General features: G+C 41.7%; 1 protein-coding gene across 15 annotated transcripts in view; it reads left to right on the top strand.

The window, feature by feature from the left end:
- Nucleotides 1-22,277, top strand: part of mbnl1 (muscleblind-like splicing regulator 1) — a 42,583-nt gene that overhangs the window by 7,365 nt on the left and 12,941 nt on the right. For 13 of the 15 annotated variants that reach the window (XM_051953697.1, XM_051953699.1, XM_022202117.2 and 10 more), the window contains one exon: nucleotides 4,970-5,999. The exons of 1 other annotated variant lie outside the window; for it this stretch is intronic. In XM_051953697.1, coding sequence (XP_051809657.1) covers nucleotides 5,826-5,999 — 174 coding nt within the window. In that variant the 5' untranslated portion in view covers nucleotides 4,970-5,825. Of the gene's footprint in view, nucleotides 1-3,624; nucleotides 4,593-4,969; nucleotides 6,000-22,277 lie in introns of those variants that run through there. One more of the 15 variants, XM_051953700.1, reaches the window with a different exon arrangement.

Consider the following 22,277-nt stretch of genomic DNA (forward strand, 5'->3'; position numbering starts at 1 on the left):
ATGTAATAACACAGATAAAGAAGTCAAATGTTGGCACCTTACTGTGTGCACATGATATTGGCATACATGATTAGATGCGCTACACACACACACACACACACACACACACACACACACACACACACACACACATATGCAAGTGATATTAGAGACTGACATAAAGTCATAGCAACAATTATACTATAGACGTCATTTTTCCAGTGTATTGACTGTATGCATCCTGATTTTGTCCTAAGGATAGCGCCTCAGTAAAGCAGTAAATATATAGAGTTGGAGTCAAATATAGGAGTAAAAGACAACACAAAGTAAGTAAGATGTTGGTCCAACACAATCTGTCAGAACAACTTTACTGCAGTGTGGCCTCAGTTTTACATTTCTCTAAACTATACTGGAGGATTCAGCTCTGTACCTCAATGCTTGTCCAGAATCTTCCACATAGGTTTAGTTAGGCTGACATCTGGTGACTGCTAATTTCACAGCATGTGATTCTCGTTATTTTAATGCCCATCAATTGTTCATTCATCTTTCTTCACTCATTAGGTTATTTAGGGTGTTCTAGGTTGAGCTCATGGTATGTCTCAGCAACATAAATGTGATGCAATGAGCCACTCATTAAACCATAAGGGCAACTATTCTCCTCACTGTCCGCTGATTTCACCACATCCTTACACACACGTATGTATACAAAGATGCAGTGTTGCACACAGTCGGATATTCACGACAGTTTAAGAATACTCAGTGTTAGGACAGATAGAGGTTTGTGTGTTTACGCAGGTTTGTGTGCGTTGTCAGTCCATGTGTGTGTGTGTGTGTGTGTGTGTGTGTGTGTGTGTGTGCACAGCTCTGTCCATGTATGCTAAACAAGAGATCTCATTGTCCCCAGAGGTTTGCTCCGAGAGGAATCAATAGGCATTGTTTGTTTTGCGTTCTTAGCCCAAGACTCACTTTCAGAACCACATTATTTAATCAGATGGCAAATAACTCCATAAAATGAATGGTTGAGAGGAGATAATTACTTGATGAGGATGATGGCGACAAGGAACATGATGACAATAATAGGTAGGAGAATACTCGCCTCAAAATAGCAAGATTTTGTTTGGGCAGCGCTCTCTGGCGCATGGCTGTCCATTTAAGCAGTTTAATCAATAACCTCTATTTATAACAAACCAAACAAGCTCAAAATATATAATGTGTTCATGATTTTATTTTTATTTTAATATAATGTGCTGTTGCACGAGCACTTGTATCCATTTTATGAGGACCTTACAGGGTGCAATCTCTCAACCAACATAAAAGTCCCATCACCCACAGAAACACAGTACATTCAGGGATTTATGTGGTATAGAAGAGTTATGGTGGATAAACTAGCAACGCTCAGTCTCTTTGTGTGCGTATCAATGCGAAAAAGACTCGCTTACGTGTCCACATATGCACTAGTGTGTATGTAAAGGTCACTGAGGGCAATATTGACATGCTATATTCTGAGCACATGCAGCAGCAGCAGCAGCAAAGCCAAGGGTGTTGCATTTCCTACAGCACTGTGCACTGCGATGACCTGTATCAGCACACTGTCACCCTGACTCCACCTCTATCAAAATGCTGAAATCGCTCCCTTTAATGAAGAGCAGCAAACCAAAAGAGACTAACGCCTCTTTCTCTGCAGTCAAAGCAGAAAATAGCAGCTTGTGCTACAAGCTATGGTTTGTTAGTTTGGTAGCCATAGCAGATGGTGCAGTATAACTAGTAGCATGTCTGCAATTTGCTTTGACTTTATCTCTACTAATACTGCATCAATTTACCCCACTGTATTTTCCCTTATGTTATTTTTTGTGGTAGAGAGTGTTCGGTATTTAATGGCTTGTTCTGTCAAGCTATACTAATCTAGACTAATAATGTGTCACTTACTCATCTTTCAGCAAGTCTTATCATAACTGTGAACCACACCCTCTTCCTTGTTCTCTTGGTCTCTAGCAGTTAGTCATTGTGACAACGCCAGCACCAGCCCAGATTAGCACGTTGCTTCAATTTCTCCAACTTTTCAACTGGTTGAGAGGTATCTTCCAAACAAAATTGGTTCTCTGAGTGCAAGAAAATCTCATAATGTATGAGCACCATTCCACAAAGTCCACCATGCAAATCACTGGCAGGTTTTATGCATAGTTTGTGCGTTCAGTGTAGGTGAAGGGATGAATTTGACATTGTCTTTTGTTTTTTGAGATCGAATTTGTTATGTGGCTCATAATCAAGAGAAAGTAAAAGGCACACAGGCTCTTTTCTTCATGGCAACAATCGCTGGTGTCCCATGATTGTGAGCTGTTAGTGATGTGCTGATACTGAAGACACACTTCCTCTTCTTGCTGCCCCATATTGTTTCTACCACGTGTCCTAAAGAGTGATAGGAAGCGCACGGCCTCTTTCGTTCGCTCTCTCTCTCTCTCGCCCTCTCGCCATCTTCCTTTCCGCCATTGTGATTGACCTTGCACCAGCTCGCAAGACCTTGGAGTCTGAGGGAGTGCTGTTGAGGATGCTGGAGGAGAACGTAGGCCAGACAGTCACTCTGAGGGCAAAAAGACAGAGACATGGATGGAGTTGAGAAGGCAGACAGCAAAAATACACCTTTTAAAATGGCATAAATTCTGTGCTAAGAGCAGAGAAGAAGATAGTATGAAACAGTAGGTTTTTTTGAAATAGGTGCCTACAAAACACAGGGAACTGACAGCTAAAGTGGAATTTAATAGAGGGAGTGGCATGTCAACAAGAAAGACCATAGAGATGAGTAAATCAATAGAGGAAGGATGCCCATGTCCAGACATGATGGATCATAATGAGCGCTCATTATTACTCTGGCACATCTTACACCATACTACATTGTTTCTCTCTCTGATATGTGCTCGTCTGGCTCTTTTAGAAACCATAGAAACCGATTAGGCAGCCAGACAGAACTCAGGGGGCGTCAGCTTTTCATGCATCAAGTCATCACACTCTCTCATTTGATTGAAGACGGTTCCCGGTGCTTTCAGTTAAAAACAGCTTGAAATAGATGTCTCTATTCCAAGTCATTAGAAGTGTCCAGCCCTGGCTTTTGTTGAGAGATGATCACCTGAATTTTTCAAAGTATATTTGTGCAATAAAGATGTGTTGCCATAAGCACTGTTGGACTGCACTGCAGCAATAAATACACCTCACATCAACATTATATGATATTAAAAAACACAAGACCTAGGGCAGTCAAGATTGCACATACAGATAAGACTTGGCATTTTTATAGCAGTAAAGATAAATGGCTTCATGTAAATAGAGTTCATGGGAACAGAAACATGCCCTCAGTCATACAGTATAAACAAAAAAACAGCAGTCTGCGTTGGAAGGGTTTCATTCCAAAAGAAGAAATTTAATCCAGTTGTTCCTCGTCAAAAATGTTTTTTGGCAGGAAAGAGCTATTAAACTGGCAAAGAATGTTGCTGAAAAGAATAGCAGCATTTAATAAAATGTTATAACCTGCTATTTGAAAATACGGAGTGGTGAGGCAATGTGCATTATTTCTGCATTGGTTGAAAAGTTCATTCAATTTAACCTTCCCTCTACTGTGTGCAATATGGAAGATAATTTTCTGTGTTTGTATTTGCTCCTGTGTATGATAAGGGTAGGGCAGTTGTAGCATTTTGTGTTATGATTAAGCTCGCACTCCAAAGGTCATATATAGCAGTAATGCCACTTTTGCTATCAAAGGGGTCATTCAAGGTGAGACTAAGCAGTTTTCTTCCTCACTCTCTCTTTCTCGCTCAACATATCCATGTTGCTGGGTCATCATGACCTAGGCTGCGTTGCTGCAGGGCTCTGATATAGTGTGTTGCAGTGTGGTAAAGTTAGTGGTTCACAGCATTGCTGAAGGTGCACATGCTTTTCTGGGAAAAGCGATTTCTCTACATAGGGTGCGGCGACTTACGCTGCCTGCCGATAAGAGCAGAATGGGCCTCTGGGAGCCCAATCATGCAGATTCCTCCAGCAAACCCCGTACAATGGATTCACCAAAAATAGAAACCACTGGCAACATTACAACATCTGAGCACAAAAACAAGCCCATGGTCTCTTTTACATGTGATATACGAGGAATTATGGAAGTGAAATAACAAACGTGATATTATCACAGCAGGCAAGTTGTGTGTGTCACTGTGGGAGATCGTTGCATTGCGGCTGTGATGTTGGCGGTATTTCTAATCCAGAGTTCGCTGAGAATGATATTATCTATTCAGGAATAGTTGTTTGGCAGATAAATATATCTTCTATTTATGGGAAAATGGGTAGTCATAGCAGTAGTGAGCAGGGTGATTAGTTGAGACCGTCTTTCCCGAGCAGCGGGCAGGTCAGCCTCCTGTTTGCTCCTCCCCCTGCTCTCACCTGGCGCTCAGCCCAGAATGTTGCTGCAACTCTGCTAGTTCTCATTGGTCCACACTCTCACAAGGCTTCGCAAGAGAGGAAATGACTAACCTCTTCTCCCTCATGCCCTGCCTCAACTTCCCCCTTGCTTTCACTCTCTTCCTTTCTTTCACCTCTAAGCACATTTGTAATGGCCGGCATTGCTTTTCTGGACTGTAAGTGATACAGCATTTGATCTGATTTTCCTGCGTCGACCAGAAGAGGTGGAAAGTTGTGAATGGCTGCTTTGTGCGTTTCTGCGTGTGTGTGTGTGTGTGTGTTTGTGTGTGGCGTGATGAGCGTGCGTATGCACCATGTGTGTTTAGAGCACAGGGCGGGTGAAAGTTTTATTTGTCTTAGCTGACACCCCTGCATTTCTGACATTTTTACACATTCTTCATTCCCACAGCTGCATAGCTTAGCAGTGGCATGACTTTAAAAAATGCTGCAGGTCAAAAACGCTTCTGATAGACGCATGAGTGAAAAAATAAACATGGGAGTTTATTTTGAATGTGTATCATGAGACTAATCTTTCTTCTGTCTCTCCCTCTAGAGGAAGTGCCTTCCCTGATGTCTGCTGCAGCTTTGACCTGCTTCTACAGCTGAAGCTCCACCCTCCCCCCTGCCTCGCTCGCTTGCTGCCACGGTAACACGAGTACAAGGACAGCGGCCACACCCTCCTCGCAGCCAACGCTCCGACCCAGTTGTCCATCCACTTCCATCACCATTCACTCCGCCACTCAGCCGGGCTCCAGCCTCAGCTCTTCTCACCAGACGGCCCCGCTGCCTGCCGCACTCCACCAGCTGACCAGCCTTAGCACAGCAGCCCAGCCCACCACCAGGCTCACACAGCATCTCACCCACCTTTGCCTTTCACCTTCGCCTTCGACCCTCTAAGCCTCCACTCAGTCCTCAGTGTCCTTAACCTTCCAGTAGCAGGCTACACCCAGACTGTCACCTTTGTTGCCTGCTTCACTGCACCTAACCAGAGGGCTCTCAGTTTGGCCTGCCAGTCTGTTTGCCACCTTTTCTAGGGGATGTTGTAGATGAGACCATTCAGAAAGCAATAAACAGTGAGAGAGAAAAGCTAAGCCAAGAGAGGCAACTTAATTATTAAGCTGCATAGTCTCCTGGATATAATCACTTTGTCAGCTGTTGTTTGTTCAGGAAAATGACACATTAACATCCACAGCAAAGCGTCGTCCTGCAACATTTCACTCTGGAAAAAGAGCGCTCTCAATCAGTAGGAACGTTTCTTTTTGAATGTTTCATTTCAACTTCACGGACAAGTATCACCGACAGTAACAACAAATACACCACAAAAAAGACCTTAAAGTTGTGGATTAATACACTAGAGGTACTTTACTGAACGCATCTCAGCTCGGAATACTTTTTGCCAGCGTGTTGCCATGGCGATGAACATAGCACATATCCGCGACACAAAGTGGCTGACACTGGAAGTATGTAGGGAGTTCCAGAGGGGCACGTGCTCGAGGTCCGACCAGGAGTGCAAGTTCGCTCATCCGGCCAAGAGCTGCCAGGTGGACAACGGACGGGTCATCGCTTGCTTCGACTCACTCAAGGTAAGAAAGGAGAAGCAGTAAGCAGGAAGAACAGAGGCCGTGTCTCACACAGGGAGGTCGGCCACAGATAAGAGACTGAGCACATTCGGTCTGACAGGCAGTTTGAGGGAATATATGGAGTTGCAAAATGGAAATAGCATGCTAGAGTGCACCATCTGGCCACAGCATGTGCTCGCTTTAGTCCCACCTATTTCTGGTCAGGTGACTGGAACATGTGATCAAGTATGCAGAAGAGGGAAGGAGGGGGGAAGAGTTGCAGCTTTTTAGTTTCGAGAAGCAGCAGTCGAGCATTTTTAAGACAGCACTGTGGAATTTTCTAGGAGGGACTGAACTGTTTTGATTAGGGTTTACTTCACTCATTTGAAACAGGGATTTTTAAAGAGTTAGCTGCATTTCCGATGGATTACACTGCATAAAACACAGTTGCCTGAATTTTCCAAAAGGCGGACGAGTACCAGCTTTGAAATAGAAAAAACACAGATGATTAGGCTGTCACATGTACAAACTCATGGATGCCCTGAGTGCAACACGTCTCAACAGCTAAAGAGGAGCGAGGCGATGGTGTCATCATGTACCTCTCACTTGCTCAAACCACTTCCTGTGCAGGAGGCCTAAGGGCAGCTATAGGGGGTTTGTGTGTGTCTTTGTATGTGTGTCTATGTTTTAGAGCAGAGTCGGGGGCAGATTTAGGGCACCGCATGCAGTAGTTTTCCATTTTTAAGCAGCGCCAGGAAAGCAAACACCTCTGTTTCATTCTCTCTCGTTCATATTCTTTCTTTCACAATCACTCTTTTTATCGGAGCACAAGATCTCTAGAGATGGGCGGCCCCTCAACCCAAAGTTTCCAGCATTGACACATACAGACGCGCACAAATGTTTGACTGTGTGTGTTTTTATTTCTGTTTGTATCCTGTCCCTGCAGACTGGTGACTCGTGGTCACTGACTGTTTTTGAGCAGGGCAGGGTTAGAATGAGGACAGCGCGTGTAAGTCGACTCAGAGCACAGTGTTTATAGCCAGATGTGCACAGAGGAACATTGTCAGGCCCAGGCTGAACTCTTCCCAAGTTTCCTTACAATGTGCTTATGACTGTGCACGTGTATGTGAGTGTCAGAACTACAAGCTAAATTAACTAATATTTCTTATTCATTATGTCTGGAGTCCTGTTTCGATAGTCGTTGCCGTCATTCCTGTCAATGCTAATTGTCACCATCAAACCTCTAAGCTTTTGAAATCCTCCATTTTCACTGAAAAAGCTGGGAACACAGCAATTTTTTGGATGGAGCAAGTAATACAAGCACTGTATCATCACCACTGATCCGCTCATTTATTTCCCCGTGTGGCTGCGTCAGAGGTGGAAGAAGTATTTAGATTTTTTGGTCAATTAAAGAATAATAACAATACTGCATAGATAGATAGATAGAATCCCAAGGGAAATTCAAGTGTTCAGCAGCTTACATACAACATAAAACAACAAAAAGGCAGGTTAGTAACATTAACATTAAATGCTAGTACATAATCTAAAAAATCTTGCTGTACAATATTATAGTATAAAAAGTGCTTCGAATTTTAAAATCTGTAGAACAAAAAGTCGAAACAAAGCTAAAAAGGATTATCAAACTCTGACATAGATGGAGTTACTGAAGAGGCTGCCACTTGCGTCTGCGCCAGAAGTGAATTACAATTACTTAGTTATAAGTTTGAGATCTACACTCTAAATCTTACTAAAGGAAAAATATGTATGCATTGTCAGCTAAATATACCTCAAGTATCAGCATATTTATTATACATCAAACTGGGCTCTGTCAGTATCCTATTTTTATGTTTTACTACTATACTGTTGTTACTGTTGCTTTAACATGCAAGTAGCTTTTAAATATTGAAACTGACTGAGTTGATTTTACTCACATGAAGACAGGTGGCTCAATTTACTCTAAACAATCCATTATATTTTATATCATTCATTATACCATCATAGGATCTTAATTTCCCTAATATGCTGCCAAGCAACTAGCTGTTAGATAGATGTAATAGAGTAAAATGTACAATATTTCTCTTTAAAATATAGTGGAATTGAAGTTGAAATTAACATAAAATGAAAGAACAAGTACCTTAAGTGCAATACTTGAGTAAATTTACTTATTTACTTTATACCCTTGGACTTTCCTTTAATGACGTTGCTGTGTTCCCAGGCCTCCCAGAATGTGATAATTGCAATTAGACATAGTGGCCAAAATTACAAAAACTATACCTAAGCTACAAGAAACTGGAATCCTTCTGCAACAATGTAACCACATGTGAAATCATGGCTGTGTTCCCCTGAATATCAAGATGCCACAGTCACCCCGTTCAATCCGGTGACAACGTGTCGATGTTCACTGACAGAGCAGTGGAGCTTTTATCTACAGCCGTAAGGATCTAGATACATGAACATGTGTTTAAATTGTCATTCACAGTACGGCACAGGTCACCACAAGAAAAGAGTAGCTGGCAGATATATGACAGCTTTTTGAAGGACCCAAGGGGCCTATTTTAGTAGTTTGGACTCATTTTCCACTAGGACTTGTGTATTAATGGAGATGGGTGATACTTTTTTTAACCACTTGCCCCATTTTTTCCAGTGGTAATGAAAAACAGAGCAGGTCTCTAAAACCCACAGTGGAAACAGCAGGAGAAAGCATAAGTCAGAGAGAGAGAGAGCGAGAGAGAGAGCGAGAGAGAGAGAGAGAGAGAGAGAGAGAGAGAGAGAGAGAGAGAGAGAGAGAGAAGAAATCAGAAGCAAAGGCAGTTGATTTTCCATTTGATTGTAAACACTTGAAGAAAACACTACAATGCAAGAAACACATAGATGCAAAGACATTCGCCACATTGTTCAGGTTTTGTTGTTAGATTGACCCACAAAGACTTTTACTGAAAAACCAGTTGTCCTACTTCACTTCAACACAGATTGATGGTTCGAAATAGGGCAAATTCTCAGATGAGTTGTTACATGAAGCCACGTTGCTCCCCATTACTAGTCTTGCACCCCCCCCCCCCCCCCGCCCCGCCCCCCATCCCCCACCCCGCCAACACACACACACACACACACACACACACACACACACACACACACACACACACACACTACTGCACCCTCTTGGACACATGTGCACACACTTTCTGCCCATGAGAGAGGATCAACCTTCTTCTTGAGAAGTGTATAATTAGAACACGTCTCACATGATCACCAGTGCATAGCTGTGCAGGTCACACCCAAACCCAGTCATTTCCCCAACAGTCAGTCTCTCTCTCTCTCTCTTTTTGGCCTCATTTTATACATGTAGCACACACACACACACACACACACACACACATACACACTGGAAAACACACACGTGCACATGCCGATGCAGCATCTCACGCACATAGAGAGAAAAAAAAAACCTGTCCTGCACTAAACCATGAGTCCGTGCATAGTGAATTAGAGCAGGGACTAAATTTGTGCCCGAAATAGCAAAAAAGAGTTAAATTGTAATTTTTCATGGGAACATGTTCATGGCACGTTAATCAGACGTGGATGACATACCCTCAAGCAAGACAATCAATCAGAGGCAAATGTTTATCTAGGCCACAGAGCTAAAACTAAGTTGTGTTTTTTGCCGAAGTGTCCGTGCACACACAATAAGCAGGCCTGTGTGGGTGTTCGCTGGCCTTAGATTTGGCCTTAGACCCAGAGTGCAGTTCTTTCTGTTGCCCGTCTATCTGGTTGGTGCAGTACAGACGGCTCAGCTATGTTGAAGTAAGGTAAATATTTGGAGAAGGATAATGGCAGCCTGGAGTCCCAGATTTAAAGTCAGCTTTGGAACTTTGTCTGTTAATAATTAACTACAGAGCAGGTAGTTTAGGTTTAATACGCTGATTTGGAATCTGTTTAAATGACACGTTTAGAGCTCAGACTGATAAAGGCAAAAGATTATCTGATGAGACAGGTGGGAAAAAAGTGTGATCCTTTAAACTGCACCGGGGACTACATAAAGAACAGTTTAAAATATGACTTGTCCAGAAAGTAGAGAATAGTAATCGATTTTTTAAACTTCAGCAGGTGGAATCACTTGTGCTTTTTTATAAAAGCTTTCCCAATAAATTTGGAGTAGCATAGTAGCTCAGGTTTCAGAAGCAAGTGAGCTAATACCTGCCTCTTTAGGTTATCCCAGAATGGGTGTGAAGTAATGTGGGTTAGTCCCTGCAATAAATGAACTTGTTGTTGCTTGTTTTCATTCTCATGGTACCTCCTTCCACTCGCTTTCCCGCTCAGTCTGGTTTTTGCCTCATTTACTTTGGGCCCCACCCATCCCTGGACATGATGGTTCACATTACGCCCGCGTACCCCCATCCCTGTGGCATGAGTTCAGGGGGTGGAGAGACATCAACTCTGATATTGTGAGAACTCTCAAGTCCTCCGAGATCTTTGTTTGATCTCAGTATTGCCATCCATGCCATAAAAAAAGGAGTGGCAGTTGTCTGCCATGAAAAACAGTTTGAAGACGCACACACTTTCACTCAACGCGGACTTTGTGCTTTGTCTACCTGCCAGCCTGACACACCCACTGCCATCATGTCTAAGGTCTGAGCAAAAAGCAGGCCAAATGTGAGGGCAAGCATGTGTGTTGCACCTGTATGGTGGTGCTGTTGCAGCTGGTTCCTTTGTGCGACTACACTGTTCGGAGCTGTGATTATATTCTTACAGAGCAGAAGGCAGCTAAATACTTCTCATTTACAGTCCATACAGTATTTGGATACTTTATTGTTCTCCATGCTCTACGCTTCATCACAAATGCCGAATCTTCCGTCTTATTTGAGTAAGCTTTCGTTATTGTGTAAAGAACTATGTGCTGGCTTAGACAGAGGTGGATTTGTTTGTCAATATGAGGGGTAAAGAATTCAATCGAAAAAAATAATAATGAAGTTCAGGAAAGCAAAAGTAACTGTTGGTCATGCTCTAAAAAGGCAAAGCACAAGGGAAAACTAGAAAATGTTGGTAAACCAAAGTCTTGTGGATTACCGAAATATCATTTACATGGTAGAAAAAAAAACCCTTTATGACTGCAAAGCAAGTCCAAAACATTCTCCAGGATGTAGGCGTGGATGTTTCCTTGCCAGTGTAAAAGTGAAGACTTTATTTGGGATGCAAACCCCAAAGCCTCAGAAGCAGAAAATTCAGGCTGCAAAAAGGAGTTTTGCAGCAAAGGTGTAAGGACTATCTTAAGAGAGATGAAAAGGGGAAAATGTTGAGATTAAAGGAATAGTTTATGACCCCAAGCACTGACATCACTTGATCTCAATCCAGTTGAGTGTGCGCTCAAGATGTCAAAGTTCAGAGTAAAGCAGCGAAGGCCTGGGAGATCGCTACCTGGGATTAGCATATGTTAATATCTCAGGCTTGAAGCCTCATTGCTTCCAAGGAATTTTCCACAAAATCTTTTTTTTTTTACTTCATGTGTATCTGTCGAAATACTTTACAGCCCCTATACTTTTAGCACTATGTGTTAAAAGAGCTATACCACCCACACAGTTCTTTCTGTATTGATGTAAACATACTCAAATAAAAGCTGAGACTTGGTGCTTGAATGCAGCATGCATTACTTTATTTTAAATGGAATGTGATGAAGCACAGAGCCTGAAGAACTAAAAAAGGAAAGAAAAAAGAATGTGTGACTGTCCAAATACTTACCAGTCTGGACTGTATCTCACTGTGTCTATCTTTCTTGCTCTGTGTGTGTCTGTGTCTCTTTCTGTCTTTCCTCTCATTTTGTCAACCATGTTTTGACAGCATGTGTATATTCAGCGGTTAGATCCAACAGTCAGGTTAAACACACACACGTGCACCCCCCCTCTCCTCACACACACTCACACACACACTCTACCACACGCATATAAACTGAGTTCTGGTTGGCTAGACAGACACGTGGGGTAAATGTTAGCCGTGTCGCTAGCTGACAGTGTTTTTATGATCCAACAGAAATTATCCAGCCAATCTCTGGCTAGTAAACGTCTTTTTGTGTAAGCATTTGGTTGTAAGTTCAGGAGGCTAATGCGTGTTTGACTCTGCTGTCACACACTGCACCAGATATAGAGGCATACTTTATATGGCCACATGCAGCCAGCGGTCGTCATTTCCTCGGACCGAGATGAACTGCTAAAACCCAGAGCAACAACAGTTCAATTCAGTTTGTGTTTACCTTAAGTGTTAAGCCATTAATTTAGCTTTACAGGGTTTTTACTTAAATCATAGTTTAGCACTTGTTCTAAGCATTTGTATGCAGTTATTGTATGTATTTTGGTTAAACAGTCTTTAAAAATGCCTTTTTACCCAGATGCTGCATATTAAACGCTTTGATGCTCTGCTCAGTTGTCTTCCCTGTTTGACATATACAGATCAAATTGCCTCCTTAATGTCGTCTAAATAGATATGGGTCACATTCAGACACAGTCCAAATACAGTATTCATTTTACAGCCACCGTTAAGTGCATGGAATTCAAAGCTACTCGTAGACGGGTGATACATTGCTGGCTTCGCTGACTTCCTTCCAAAAACTACAAGCCCAAACAAAACACGGAGAAAAGAAGGAAATAGTACAATATGCACGCTGCGATAAGGTCACAGTCTGACCAACACAAATGTGTTTTCAGGATGAAGATTTCATCGTAACTATGATCAGCAAGGTCGGTTTTCAATAGCACAGTGCTAATCTCCATTCAGCATACTGTAGTGATGCTATAATTCAGAAATGTTTTTCCGGGATCCCATGGGCTTCTCTCCCCAGTGGCTGATGCATAGAATCTTCACCCTAATTGGATTTTTAATATGATATCTGTAGGTGCATCCACAATGAAAATTTCCCCTCTGTGAATTAATTTAAGGGGTCGATTCAGTCATCCGTAAGATGCAGCTTTTACAAAAAGGACCGTGTTCATATTACAGCGTTGCCTGTTTGACAGTGCTCCTACTCCTCTGTAGCTGATTAAAGTTAGCAGGTTGCACTAGATAAGAGCTGAGACCCATTATGCGGAGTTTATTTTAGTAAGTAGGTTCTTACAGGTCCCTTTCTCCTGGTGTTGATGGGTCTATTCTTACGTCATTCTCACATTCATGCTGTAGGGATTTGTGTTTGGACCACACTAATCCCGGCCTAAACCACACAGAGCCATTCTTTGGTGTGCTCGTTTCATGGCGTGTGCATCCTTGTCACATCAGTGCGGCTATGCATCTTGTCTGTGAGATTATGTGACGGAAGATCAGCGACAACAGTCTTTTCTTCTCAGTGTCAGCCGTCCCTGTCCCTCCGTCACACTGGGCCCATTTATAACACCAATGATACAATGATTATTTCTCTGGCCGGTCTTTCTGTCTCTCGCTGTAACACACAGACATACCAGAAAGCCTCACATAGCCTGAGGGTTTGTTTGCTTTGCCAATTTGCAAATATTGACAGATCAAAGCTAGGATTGCAGTGTTAAATAATCAAAAACTCATACAGCATGCATCAATATACAGGCGTCTACAACAGGTATTGTTGATGTTTGGTTTGCATTAATGGATTTATCTGGTGGAGTTGATTGGATACAAGTGGTCATTGATGAAAATGTGTCCAATTCCAAGCAATTGTTGAGGAATTACACCAGTGTAAATATTTGTATTTATGATTTTAAATTATGCATGTAAAGATTATTTATGCCAACACATACTGCAGAAAGAAATTAGCTGTAATTATTGAAATTGCCTAGAAATAGTTTTTGCCTTGAGCAGTTTTTACTGATATGCAGAAGAATCATTGGTGAAATTAAGGACGTTGTTCCGGAGTTGCATGGCACCATAAAAAACCTGCAGCCTCTTGGTTTGGATGTTTCACACAGTTTGAACACCTCCAGTGAGAGCTGAAATAGCCCCCACAGAATGCAATAACATTGAAATAAGATGATTTTTTTCAGACTTCATGATATGCTCCTTTGGTTTTAGTCCATGGTACGACATCACGGTAAATGCAGTTTAAAACTACAGGAAACGCTTGTTGAGCAGCTACTTAGAAAATGTCAGCAAAAATTTTCTAGATGCGTTTTTCACCATAGTGACAATAACATTGCGTTGCCTGAATTACATGCATACTTTGGTTTTAATTGAATCCTTTGCACCTGAGTAAGCAATTTAAATCCAGTGTGAGAATGACAGACAAGTATTCAAAGCTGCTACGTGAAGAGGTATTGAATATGAATGCATTTTTTGCCTTTTGCAGAAAAATGCTGAAAGTAAATAGTAAAAATCCAAAAGATTGTAACTTTAAGGGGATAGAAAATGGAAAAATGACAATGTACCTTTAGTTCCATAGCTAATTTGTCTTTTTCTCTAAACCACTATATATCTCCGTCTCTAACTTTGTTTTTCTCTCTTTTTTAACATCCTTCTCATCACCTCACATGCGAACACTTAGATATCCATTGAGTCAGCTCAGCCATTATCCTATCCCATTAGACAGGTGACAGAGGAGCTTGAGGGCACAGCTACTCACTTAGACTCAACTCTCTTAACACCTTTTCAGTCCGCCACTCCTTCTGGCCAGCTGTTAGGTTCTTCAGTCAAGCTTGCACTGCTCCTTTTCTCTCTGTTGTTGCCAAAACATTGAGTTGATGCCAGGAGCTACGTGATGAGTTTCCTGGCGAATGTGAGGCAAAAAGGAGGGGAAAAAAATCCATCGATTTGATCGCTGTCCATGTGTTTTTCTCTCACTCAATCATGTGTGTCTGTCTGTGTGTGTGTGTGTGTGTGTGCGTGCATTGTTGCATTCCTTCTCAGAATCACAGTGTCTGGGCCTGTCAGTCCCGTGGCATTGCTCTCAATTGCTTTCTCCCTCTGTCTGTTTCAGTATTCATTCTTGTCATTGCTCTATGTTGAACAGGAGGGAAACTCTGCTTTGTTTATTTGGTGAATCTAAACATTAATCCGAACATAACCGCTTAACAATATTTATGTGATTCATTATATTGAGCTGGAACTGTCAGCATGTCAGCAGCAAACACATTGTCAACATCCTCACAAATGAACTCGCCTCCATTTCGACCAGTCAGGGTCCGTCATGTGCTCTTGTCTTTGACCTGAAACAGTGATATAACCTGAAGTCCAATTAGTGTTAGGTCTGGTTAGTTTTGGCTGATGCACACAGACTGCTGGAGTCTCTGTTTACACTGTGCATCCCTTTCTGTCACTAGAATAACATGCTTTAATATAATATGGTATTTCTTATAGTATTTCTGATAATATTAGTAGCGTTGACTTTTAATGCAGCACCTCAGTGACATGTAATTTATGTAATGAGTATTATAAAAGCAGCCGTGCATGACATTTCCTTCCTCATACTGACTTTGTTTTCATGTTTTTTTTCTTTTTGTTCAACGACAGCATAACCTGTTAAAATGCAGTTCCTTTAGACTGCCTTTGACACTCACTGGATGTAAGTTAGCGGTTACATCTTGGTTTTGGAAGCTAACTTTAGTATAATTTATGCAATTTACTTATTATAAACTTTGATGGTAGTAGACCATTGCAGTTGCCCTATTAGAGAAGCAGGGATTTTTAAGGAAATGTATAATGAAAGGATACGAGGGTAAGGCACTTCTTAAACTGCCGTCAGAAAGAACAAGAGCGAAAGCATCTTGCGTACGCTGGTGCCAAGCCTGAAGGAGATAATCGCACACAGAAACAGGATTAGGCCGGTTGACAGTGGGATTAGAGGCGTGGATAGGATTACAGTCTGTGAGATCAGATTAGCATAATGCATAGCAGATTAAATTTGTTAGTGCTGCAAACTTAATTACCTAACCTGTGGATATTACTGGTGGAAGAGCCCTTTTCTATATCTGTGTGTAATCCAGGTGTCACTGAACAGAGGAGGAAAAGGGCCTCGTGCTGGTGCTAGTGGTACTGATGAGGGGTAGAAAGAAAGGAAAAAAGGGATCTGGTATCAAAGAAAGTAATATAAAAGAGAAGAGGAGTAGTGATACGCTTCTAAACTTTTTTTCCCACCTTTTGAAGTTTTAGGATGCATCACAAAGCTGCCACAGTGAAGTGGTAGAACAATGAAGTAGTCTGCATAAAGGAGATAAAAATACATGCAGGCATATACGGCACACTTACTTTTCCTGGTAGGATTTTGGTTTCTGCATGACTTTTTCACCTCTGCCTTCCAGGATCCTTCTGTTCGCCCCATTTTTGTTATCTGTGGACTATTTTTGTGGTCAAATGTGTAGTTATATAATATATAGACCAAGATGGGGAATAGTAAATGTCTCTGCTATGGATGTGGATATTTTTATTTAGAAATGTTTATTCAAAAAAGGGCTAAGCCACTAGAAGTGCAATCTAACTATTAGTATGTCACTAGATTACTCTTCTTACAGATTTAGATAAATAATGGTTAGAGGTATTGATCCTCACCTAAAGGCTTACAGATATTGAAGAAAGAGCACCCCTCAGTCAGTAGACAATAGTTTCATTATTGACACTTCTCTGCTGCCTTATGATTTCTATGAAAGGGACTCTTCTTTTTCACTCCCACTGGGAAGCGGAGCTCAGAGATGATTAAATGAACATTCCCAGGCTGCCTCTCGTACTCACGCTGTGAGCACTGGATGGCTTTCATAAAGTGCTGCTGCTCAAATCAATACCTCCGTGATTGCTCCGTTATTACTGATAATGAAAAGTTAAAAAAAACTAACCTTGTTAGCTCTCACAGGAGGAAAGACGGTACAGAAGTGAGCTGCCTGTCCTCTTGAGAGGCGAGAAAGATTGCAGTAAATAAAATCACATGAAAGTATGTTTGTGGAAAAAGAGATAGCAAGATTGGGGAGGGGGCATGTCAGAGAAAAAAACACAGAGGTCTAAGTTTGGATCCAGGGCTCCTGTGTACGTGACATCTGACCTGAGGCATTTCTGAGAACCAACACCCTCTCAAGTGTGAATAACTCATTGCTCTGTATGTGTCTGTCTGTTTGGGCTATATGAATAGTTTGGTTTGTGTGGGTGCTAGTGTGTCTGATGCATGTATGCTTACGTTTAAACACCATCTGCAGTTTGCATAGTATTATTTCCTAAAACCTCGAAAAGCCACTTAACTCTTTCCTTTCAGATATTTCCCACAAGCACGATCCATTTATCTGGCTAACCTTATCGCACTCTGTGTGGTCTGTGTTGTAGATCTGCTCCAGCATATAATCCTTTTCTCTGTGTCGTTGTTTGCTGAGGGTGGTAATGCGTCACTGGGGGCATATTGTTACTATTATCACAGATTAGCACTCCCTCCCTTCTCCATATCTCCACAAGCCCCTCTGGTCACATCAGCTCCGAGACCACAGAGATGCACAACATGGGTCAGTGTGTACATTGAGTCCCAGCACGGAGATATAGACATAATCACTAGAGTATGAGTGTGTGTTATGCTCTGATATAGAAAAAGCAAGCCCCAGCAAAGAAGCAGCCCTGCATCACAGACTGTAATGTGTTCTTCACCCTCTTCAAAACTGTTACTGCTGATTTAATGCTGAATTAATTGGCTGAAAAAGGAAATCAATTGTACTCTACTCTAAATGGGTATTGATTGTGAATTGCTGTTTACGTTTTGGTAGCTTAATGCTTGCAAATGTACTCAAGTCAGGATGAGAATACCACATCTGAATATTTTCTGGCTGGCTGTGTTTCTAATCATTTGCATGCTATTTTACTGACTATCAGGACAATCCAGTTTACATGCATGATGCATATGAAATTATCTGCACACAAGCATATTGCCTGAGTCGCTATATTTTATATTTTCCACCATATCTGAGCGCACAGTAGACAAAGAGACCAACTACTGGGCTCGGTCCTTTGAGTCTCCGTTGCTCTCCAGCAGAACAAAGCTTCTTTCACAGCGTGTGTGAGGAGAAAGGCCTTTCATCTCCGTGTATGTTTAGACAGAAGTCATTGGAACGCAGGGCAGAGAACAGTGTAGCTTCACACCACATCCCAACACGACTGAATCTCACACCGTAGCATCACACCATAACACTAGAGCATCAACGATACGAAGGAAATAGGTTTTGGGTGAAGTGTAACTGTGACTTGAAAGGTGTATGATATATAGTGCAGTACAATAAAGCATGATATGAATGAATTCATGGCAAGGCTTCAAATCAGTGATGCAAGCCTGTAGTAACTGGTTTAACACAAATGGGCTGTTTTTAGGGTTCTAATTTTTGTGTGAACATAGGAAATCCTATTGCAGTGGTTCCAAGGTGACTGGACATCCTAAAGGGTCACATGACAGAGCTAGAGGATCATGACTTAATTAACTAAAAATGCTGCTGTGCGGTGTGTTTGTGGGGGGGAATTACTTTAATTTGACCTATGCTGGCCTCTTTAAATAATTTAAGTAAATGAACGAAGCCTGGTTCAACTGATACTATCTTGTTGATATATAGAGCCCCAAATAGAGAAAGTAACTTTTTTAATTTAATTTAATGGAAGAAATAGGCATAAATAATGTGTAATAATATGAACCGAAACAATACTAGGATGAGTAAAAGCAAGAAGCTAAAATTGCATAAATTACATAAACAAGACTATAAATTTCACAGTGCAGTTACAGGGCCATGCAAGACAAGAATGAACAGCTTTGATGTCAAGGCAGAGGAAAACAGAAAAATCCTGAACCTCAGTTTAAAAGAATTTAAGATTAGAATTGACTGTTAATTTTCTTGTAGCTTGTTCTAGATGAGTAGAGCAATTAAATTAAGTGCTGCTTCTCGATGTGTAGTTTTGACTCTGAACAGTAACTGACTTCTGCTGGACGATCCAAGAGGTCTGGACGGTTCATAACATAGCAGCAGGTCACCGCTGTTTTTTTGGCCCTGGACAGCCTTGAAGGGTTGCAAGTCAAAAGCGCTGTGAACCGCAGGTTTATTGGATATATTTTACTACAGTCCTCAGGGAGGAGTCACTTTTCCTTCACCTTTCTGCTGTTTCACTCTCCCTTTCTGTCTCGCACACACCAGCGAAGCGTCTTGCTGCATGCTTCATCTCTTCTCCTCAAAAGGATGGGATGCAGCCCCACCCAGCATTCTTTACACATTGCTTCATTGTTTGTTTAAATCCCACACAGTCACAAAAGCAGGGTGTGTGTCTACGAGTGAGAGACAGCCAGTTAGAGGAGAGAGCAATCAGGGTGGGACATGTTATTACAACTTATCATCAAACAGCCTGCCCAGTAGCCACTGGGATTATTGTTCCCAGTTTGGCCTGGAGTTTGGCAAGTCTGATCTCACCAGGACTCAGAGACACAGACTCCCTCTGCTAATATAAAACATGGCCTGGACTGAACTTAAGGAAGGCAGGGAAAGTTCAGTAGAGCAGCAGGAGCCTGTTGAGAAAACAACATAATGTTTTATTGTAGTTCAGAAGAAAGTGAGCTTTGTAGTGGCTCAGTGTTATCAGTAATTGTCTTTAAAACAATTACTGTTACAGTTATTGAATTAAGCTATTAGATTAACTCATTATTGTAATCCCTCACACATAACTGTGTTATTGAAAGTAATGATGAAGGATGTTTTTTTCATCTATGTACCTATGTTGTACTATAGTTTAAACCACTTATCAATTAACTTTAATCATTTTGCAATTTGCACATTTTAGTACATAATTATTTGAGTCAACTTGTACAATTTAACATGAAAAGCATTTAATTTTTTGAATTGTGGTCCTTGACTATGAGACATGTAGTCAAGGTTTATAGTTTTTTAAGTGAGCATTTGCTGTAATGTTTGAGTTAACTGCTCAGAAAAACATTCTTTATCTGCTGAAGTGGAGGAAACATTCTTGAAACACACTTTAGATGATGAAGACAAATATGTAGCTGCCTTCTGCTTATCAACCTACACTGGCTCTGGGGAATCAGCTAATGGCGCGGATGAATCATTTGAAGCTGCTCACTTCGTTGTTGTCATCATTGCTGGCGTGAGCACAGAGCAGTGACAAAACTGTTTATTCACTCGTCATTCTCTCATATTTGTCGGGTATTTTGTCACTTTGCTAACTTTCAGTGGGGTTCTATAGCACTTCCAGTATTTTATCTGCATTATTACCATTCAGACTTGTCCATGATATAATTCTCTATTCAGTTTGGAATCCCTCAGTGGAATCAAAAGAGCCGGTCAGCAATTACAAAATGTTCAAGATGATATCTCATTCGTCTCCAGTGAGAATGAGCTTTTTTTTGCATGATTTTAACAGCACATACATAAAATGAAAGCCAGAACACGGGGCAGATTGTGGTAGTGTAGTCCTCTATAACTAGTTGTTGCTGTGGCTTTGCGTAGTTTCTGTATCTGCCAGCGATCAGGCCAATTCCAGGAATGACTGTGTATCAGAGCAGTCTGCTCTGTTGCCGTGGACACCATCTGTAGCTGCTCCTCAAGGCCGCTGATGTCACAATAACAGACACAAACATGATGTGAGGGGCGACGTCTTCCTCTCCTCTCCGTCTGCATCTCTGTTTCTGTCTCTGCTGCCTGCATGCGACGACCCCCACTAATCACTTCTTCTGCAACTTCTAAAATTTCCCTGACGCAGCCCAGCTCTCACTATAGAACCAGAACTCTGTCTCACTCTCCTCGCGCAGCCCGATGTTTCCTCTTCTGGGAACGGATTTTTTTATTCAAAATGGCTGCCAGCATTGGTTGATGGCGTTGTCTTCGGATGATTCAGCTGGAAGCGAATTTAGTTTGCTAAAGTCAAAGCGGCGTATTTCTTTTTCAGACATTCGCCTTTTTTAGCACATGCACATACATATACATGACTGCATTAGTGATTCTAGCAGTCGATGGTCGGGGTCATGTAGGGTGAAGGCAACATGATCTTTTATGCCTCAACAACCAGCCCCCCTCCCTCTGCACACACACTCACGTAACACACACACACACATACACACACACACACACACACACACACACACACACACACACACACATATACACTCTCCCTCCCCTCGGTGGATGTGGTTGTCACTCTCTGAATGAGTGCTATGAGAAATCTGCTTTCAACTCCTCTTTTTTCAAAAGCGTACACAACTGTTGCTCCCCACAGACGCACACATCTCGGTGTTCTCGGTGTCAGAATTCAGCTGAGTGCCAGCTCACCTCATGTACACCTGGTCAACGTGCAATTTGGTCTGCTTTGTGTAGATATATATATATATATATATATATATATATATATATATAAGAGCAACCATAGCCATGGTAATATATTAGCTGTAGACTCTTTGTACAGATAATAAATGATAAAAAGGAAAAGGAGTGTATAATGGGTGAAAGTTTCTGTTGAGTTTTGCTACCCTGCAGTCGTCCTATATGAGCAGCTATTTTATTTATTGCATTACTTGGATTTGCTGAAGGTTTATCACATACAGTGTGAGTGGTTATTGATCCAGGGATGCCATTTTTGTGGCTGTAGCTTTTGTGTGTGTTTCTTTTTTTTTTTTTTGTGCAAAAGCCTTACACTTCACTTTATGTACTCTGTCATCGATTTTCGACCAACATTTTCAGCACATTTACAAAATTGAAAGTCTCAACAAGTGAATGCAGTAAATGTTAGCTAGAATTTACAGGACAAACTGATGTCGTGAAATACACAGTAGTATCCTTTATCAGTTAGCTTTTCATCAAAGATTTTATATAAAGATGGACCACTCACAGGCTTCTTATCCATATGCTCCATTCTGTTATTTAGGCATTCGAGGAGATTACAGGGAAAGAAAATGACTGAGGTGTGGCTGTAACCTTAGTCCATGCATTATGTATTGCTATTTGTAACATTATCTGTAATTATGTTAAAAGAGAGATGCAATGACAACTTGAGATAGCAACTCCAGACAAGTGGACAAAACAAAATATCTTAAAAAGCCCCCCTCGTCATTTAAGTGCCCCGCTTCCTGATCCTTATCTCACCCTCGTTCCTTCGCACCTGTCTGCTGCTCCAGTGTCAGTGAAAGTGAAGGAGGCGGAGGAGTGGAATGAAGTCATGACAGAGTATAGAGATGAGTCCCGGTGGGGTCAGCTCTGTCAGCGAGGGAAAGTACAGACTGCCACGGTGAGATCAGCTATGTCACAGGGTTGAAAGTAAATACATGTCTTTCCTAAACGGTGGACGCGTTTGCGTGTGCACACTCATGTTTGCGTGGCATGTATCCGCCACCTGTTACATGAACATGACCTCGAG

Source organism: Acanthochromis polyacanthus, chromosome 9 (assembly GCF_021347895.1).
Source record: "Acanthochromis polyacanthus isolate Apoly-LR-REF ecotype Palm Island chromosome 9, KAUST_Apoly_ChrSc, whole genome shotgun sequence".
Classification (NCBI taxonomy): domain Eukaryota; kingdom Metazoa; phylum Chordata; class Actinopteri; family Pomacentridae; genus Acanthochromis; species Acanthochromis polyacanthus.